Source organism: Astyanax mexicanus, chromosome 10 (assembly GCF_023375975.1).
Source record: "Astyanax mexicanus isolate ESR-SI-001 chromosome 10, AstMex3_surface, whole genome shotgun sequence".
In the NCBI taxonomy this organism is placed as follows: Eukaryota; Metazoa; Chordata; class Actinopteri; order Characiformes; family Acestrorhamphidae; genus Astyanax; species Astyanax mexicanus.
Genome location: NC_064417.1, coordinates 16983655 through 16989654, shown reverse-complemented (window position 1 = coordinate 16989654; position 6000 = coordinate 16983655). Strand labels below are relative to the sequence as shown.

General features: G+C 37.6%; 1 protein-coding gene across 1 annotated transcript in view; it reads right to left on the bottom strand.

The window, feature by feature from the left end:
* Nucleotides 1–233: 233 nt before the first annotated feature.
* LOC125804707 (cyclic nucleotide-gated cation channel beta-1-like) overlaps nt 234–6000 on the bottom strand; it is a 47504-nt gene continuing 41737 nt past the window's right edge. The window contains exons 7-10 of the mRNA XM_049483969.1: nt 3021–3078; nt 2517–2592; nt 2399–2423; nt 234–2132 (exon numbers count right to left, since the gene is read on the bottom strand). Of these exons, the coding sequence (XP_049339926.1) occupies nt 2107–2132; nt 2399–2423; nt 2517–2592; nt 3021–3078 (185 nt within the window). The 3' untranslated portion in view covers nt 234–2106. The remainder of the gene's footprint in view (nt 2133–2398; nt 2424–2516; nt 2593–3020; nt 3079–6000) is intronic.

Genomic DNA, 6000 nt, shown 5'->3' with positions numbered 1-6000 from the left:
TAATACGGGAGGACGGCGGGAAAGAGGGGTAAAATACGGTAGTTTCCCGGCTAAAACGGGAGACTTGACAGGTATGACCCTTGGTGATCCCACTTAGTTCAAGACAGACAGGAAATTGTTATTGATCAAATTTCTATGTTCTTATGTGATCAAATTCTTCAGAAATACCTTTCTAATATTGCTGTGAAATGGACATTTTTGTACTTGTTCCATGGTCATTTTAAACGAAAGTCTTCAGCCAAAATATTTCCCTTTATTTGAAAGTATAACCCGTATCAGTACAACAGATACATTCATCACTGCTTGACAGCATTGCTTGACAGCCTTGACTAGTTCTGCTTGTGAACATCCTTTTTTATTCTTATATGAGCAAATGTTTCTGTATTAAATACATTAATTGAACCTGCATTTAATTTTTTATGGTCAGAGAACATACATTGTACATACAACTACATAAACAACAGCTCATTTATCATGCATGAATTGCATATACATACAATAATTTATACTTTTAATTGAATTACACACAATTGTAAAAATGTGTATGTACAGTATATACATATGCAAACACAACTACTGTAAAATATCATATCATAAACATATATATTATATACATATAAATAAAAATATTTAAGATTAAGCCTTACAATGTGAACTCCTAGCTGCCAGATTGTTCAGTTGAGCTGCACCTTCACTGAAACAGCATTTGTATTCAGCGTAGGTTCTAATATATATTTTTTTAATGTACAAGAACGTACTGGATTAAATTAATCAGTGAAGTGTGTCTCAGTGTATAAATGTAAAACTGAGAGCTTCTGGTTTAATTAAGTAGGCCAGAAATATTTGTACATATGTACTTTTGTAAAGCATCCTTCTATTCCTTGAAATGTGTTTTCCAGTACCAGTCAAAAAATGGGGTACGCATCCTAATAGATGGGGGTTTCCAGATTTTTTAAGATAAAATAGTGAAGAAATGAAAAACGATGAAATATCTGCCTTCATATATTCCTATTTAACCCATTCTACCAATAGCACACCTGACTGGCTGAAATTAGACATTAGATTTTAACATAGCGACATCTATGTTATCTGTGGCACATGACTGTTTTGTTTCTGTCTTGTCTCCACCCTAGCCCTGCCTTATCGTTAGTGTTCCCACCTATGTCTTGTTTGTAACCCAGCACCCTCATTATTTTCCCCAGGTGTTACTTGACTGTGTTTCTGTTTATATAGCCCTTTTGTTTTAGTCTTCCTTTTTTGGTCTTGTGCGTTTCATGGCAGTTCATGGCTTTTTTTAGTTTGTTCTCTGTTCCCGGTTAATTTATGTTTGTTTAATGTTTTTTGTCAGATTGTTCATGTCTAGTTACTTTGTTTCTCTTGTTTAGTGCTCATTTTCTGTTTTGTTTAGAGTATGAGTTTGTTTTTAATAAAGGTTACTTGCCCTTAGGTCCGCCCTCTCATCCTTTAACATACACAAGATATATACGATTTAATAAGAGCATCTGCCAAATGCCATAAATGCTCTGTGTTTATATAAAAACCTGGAGACAGCAGGTCATGTGTTATAAAAACAGTTGTTCTCTTTTATTAGCAATAATGTCAGTCATATATTTCTCAGCATTTTGCCATGAAGACCATACCCTGAACATATGTTTTTTCCCCAAACTAAATGCTAACTCAATAACAGCTAAGTACTAGATGTGTGCATAGCTAAAATTTACTTCTATATTTTATCTTAATTTCTCTGTTGGTAGCTGTGATGTAGCACTAATAAAAGTAGCTAACTCAGTAAGGGCTAATCAGACTTGAGTGAGAGTTTTCATTCCTCAAAATAATTACCAGAATGACTTTATTTCAACTTGATTAAATGTACACAATAACTGGACCTATTACTGCATGTTTTCAACAGAAGCGCATTGCAGATAAATAAATATGTCATTTAAAATATATATTCAGGTGGACCCAAACTTTGACTGGAAATTCAGATATGATGGTTAAACATAAAGCCAGAGTGTGTGGTATGTAAATCTGTCTGTCTGGTTAGGTGTCTCTCTGAACTGTGAAACAGTGCCAGACTCTTCCTCAGCCTTCTCCTCCTCCTTTTGTTTAAGGGGCTCTCAGTGGCCTCCCCCCTGAAACAGAAGGAGATGAAGAACTGGGTTAGAGGTTTGCAGGACACTGGCCCAGATATGACTGGTTATCCAGCACTTGCAAACCTTCCCAGCCCTTTGCTGATAATGCTGCAATCTAATACTTGCCTGTATTCGTTGACTGTTTTAAAGAATGCTTATTGTTGTTATTCCCTCATTGATTATTAGATGAGAAACAAAACCCTGTTTGCATTCCAGCTCTTGCAGCTGGCAGGAGGAGGCAGGAAGAAAACAAAGACTGGACTCACCATTTTGTATAACTTCTGGAACTTTCTGAGAAGACAAAAAATATAAGATCATTTGAAAAAGTAATAACGGCAACATTTTTAACTTTTATGACAAGTTATTCACTGATGTCTTACTCACCCCATGATCCTCTTTGCTTCTTAATACAGGCTGTGGTAGGGCCAGGCCTAGGCCATGGACAATCCATCCCATTACACTGAGTGATGAACAGATATACATTTCAGACTCTCTCTTTCATTTAGTTTATAACATCAGCTCTTTAAAACAAATGTTCCCAAATAATTTAAAATAAAAATGTTAAATTGTGTAGTTTTTAGAAAAAAATGAGTCAATTGAAAGCTGTTTGAAGCTTTATGTAGAATATAGTATTCCTGACACTTATCCTGAGTGGTGCCTATAACATTGGTCCGATTATCAGAAAACTGCCAAATTAGGACTGACTGATTCTTCATTTAAAAAAAAAATGACTGGCCAAACTGTGCACCCCCTTGTTTTTTTCCCACTATTAATTCATGTCTTTTAGTAGTCTGATCCATGTTTAGAATAATATAACACACATATTCTGTATATATTACAGGACTAGTCTGGAGACAATCCTTGCCAGCAGAGTGAGTTTAGACTTACCTGACATTTGTATCAACCTCTGTCAGACTGGTTACTGATTCAGGAGGAGGTGACAATACTGTGGATAAAAGAAAACAGATACTTTTGTGCTTGAATGATATACACTTGAGAACATATATTATTAGACCACCTATTAAATTTTATGTTTTTTTTTACTCTTTTATAACAGAGCAAGTATTTTTCAACAAAGCATCTCTAAACAAAATTAGTGGTGTCAATCGTTAATCTGTTAATCTGATTAATCACAACTAAATTCTGTGATTAACTGCGATTAATTGCATTTGTTTTTCTTCAGACATAAATTATTATAGTGGATATTTAAATGTACATAAAAGAATGAACGAAAGAAATGTAAAATGCAATTATATGTATATTAGTGGTGTAAATTAAAATAATAGTATATACTTGTATGTTTGAGGGGAGATAAAAATCAACGCAGGGTGCTGGAATACAGAATGCATGATAAATTGGACTGTAAAATTGGTTGTGAGGATTTCTGAATTCGAACTTAATTTGAATATTTAAAAAATATCAGAGATGAGGAGCAGTGCAGTGCAGGAGTGCGGGTGTGTGTATGAGTAAAGGCGTTTTCACACCAGCACTGTTTGGTCCGGTTAAAACGAACTCTGGTCCATTTGAGCAAGTGTGAAAACAGTAATCGCACTCGGGTGCGGATCAAAAGAACCGGACCGAGACCAGCTAGAGGAGGTGGTCTTGGTCCAGTACCAAACGAACTCTGGAGCGTTTCGCTTTGGTGAGAAGGTGATCCGGTCTCGATCCGACCCAGCTAATAAATATAGTCCATTTATTTGAGCTAAACGGCTGATAAGACGCAGTCTAAACTGATATATTAGCCAGATAACGCTAATTACCACAGCTAAGAACAAACGCTGTGTCCGTGCGCGCGCCGTCTGCGCTACATTCACTGCTTATGGCCGTGTAACTCTGTTTACTATGTTTACATCTGCGCTGCACATAGAAACACTGTGTTTAAAAGCGCAACGTTTTAGCGTTCAATGTAAAAACACATATATGCGCTGGAACACAGAATCTTCTCGCTATATTTACTTTTTTTGTATATGTATATTTACTTCCACGCCAGACCACGCTGGAAAAAAAGCTGGAAGTCTGAACCGGAGTGTAACTGCTGGACACAGGATGAGCGTGCCTTTCAATCGTTCAGCCAGAAAATAGATCAATGCGTTGGGCGGGGCAGATTGCGGCGGAAGTAGGAGTCAAACTTGGTGCCTTAATTAACTTGCGTAAAAAAAAAATGTTAAGTGTTACTGATTACAAATTAACAGCGTGCGTCAACGCTTTAACATTGTCACCCCTAAACAAAATAGTTTTCTTTAGAAAGCATAAATTATTTTTATTTTTAAATTATATTTAAAGACTCTGCTTGAACAGTACCATGATATCTATCCTAAACAATAGGAAGTTCAAAACATATAAACTACAGCCCAGAGGCTTTTAAATACAAAATTGCCATATACAGAAATTTCACAGACACAATTATACAAAAAAATACTTTTAATAAAACAATAAGTTCTTCTAGATTTTTATAGTTACTTTTGAGTTTAGTAGTCTGTTTTCCGCTTGGTCCTAGTGCTTGACCTGTCTCCTTTTAATATAGTGTATCATTGATTTTGGATGGTAAAAAAATTAATTAGTGTCACCAGAACCTGAAACAAAACACATGATCCTTGAAAATGTAATCTGGTGTTCTTGAAAAATGTACCTTTAAATATTTAAAATTCAGGTATTGAAATTTCAGTTAAGAACAGTTTTAAAATGATAAATAGTCCAAATTTCAGCTAAATAAAATAATTTAGGTATAAAAAAAAATTTAATTAAAAAAAAATCAAGTAGCAAAAAAAAGATTCAGGGATTATAAATGTAGGTAAAAAAAATCAGGTAAAAAATCAGGTCCTAAAAATTCAGGTTGTAAAAATTCAGGTTGAAAAAATTCAGGGAAACATCCGGGGTACAAAGCATGAGCTAATCTAATCGAGCTCACAGTTGGCCAATCACAACACAGCTCTGAACCTGTGGAAGCAGCGTCTTTTTTTTTTTCCCTGTGGAAAAGCTCCTTGGCTCTGTGGCAGATAAACTGGGAGCAAAGTCTTAAGGGCAGACATCTGTTTGACATGTCCCACCCAATATTACAAACAGGTGGATTTGTTCCCCCAAAAAATTATATAGTTTCGCTCAGCTCAGCAGTACTATTAATGAGGAGACAGACCGGACCAATCACGAAGCCGGTTCAGGTAATAAGTCCCGCCTCTCAGTAGAAACAGCCAATGCTGCTTGCTGGTTTTGCGGCGCGCGGAGGAGAGGCAGTTTGCTGTTGGGAAGCTCCTCCCCTTCGCTGTGAGACTTAGCAGGGGGATCGGGATGCAGCAGCTTCAGCTGATTTTAAAACAGAACTGGATATAAGGAGATTTTTCTAAAAGAAAGGTAATGGTAGGTTAACCACGTAAACTGTGATGATATTGTGGCGTCTGTGTGTGTGTGTGTGTGGCTGCTGTGTGCCTGTCTCTGTGTGCCCGCCTCTGTGTGCCTGTCTCTGTGTGCCCGCCTCTGTGTGCCTGTGTGTGAGTGGATGTCAGGTGTGGGGCCTCCCTTTTAGGTGGGGTTATGCAGAGTGGTGGGCACCACTCTGAATCTACCATCCGGTAGATTCCTAGTTGGTTTAGTGACCTTAGGGCTGTTTGTGCTGTGTGGGCAGCTGGGTTTCGCTCTCCTAGCCTTGTTAAAGGCTATAAGTGAGTGGCAAGCCTGTTAGTTAAGCTGTTGAGTACTTGCAATGAGTCTCACGAGTCCTCCTTCCTCTTCCACGCCACATTTGGTGTCAGAAGCGGCCCTGCTGGATGATATGGAGCTGCTGGCAGGGGAAATCGAACGGCTGAAGAGGATTACGGCGGACCAGCGGACGAGGGGCAAGACTCACCAGCGGAGTGGACCCAGACCGGACGGT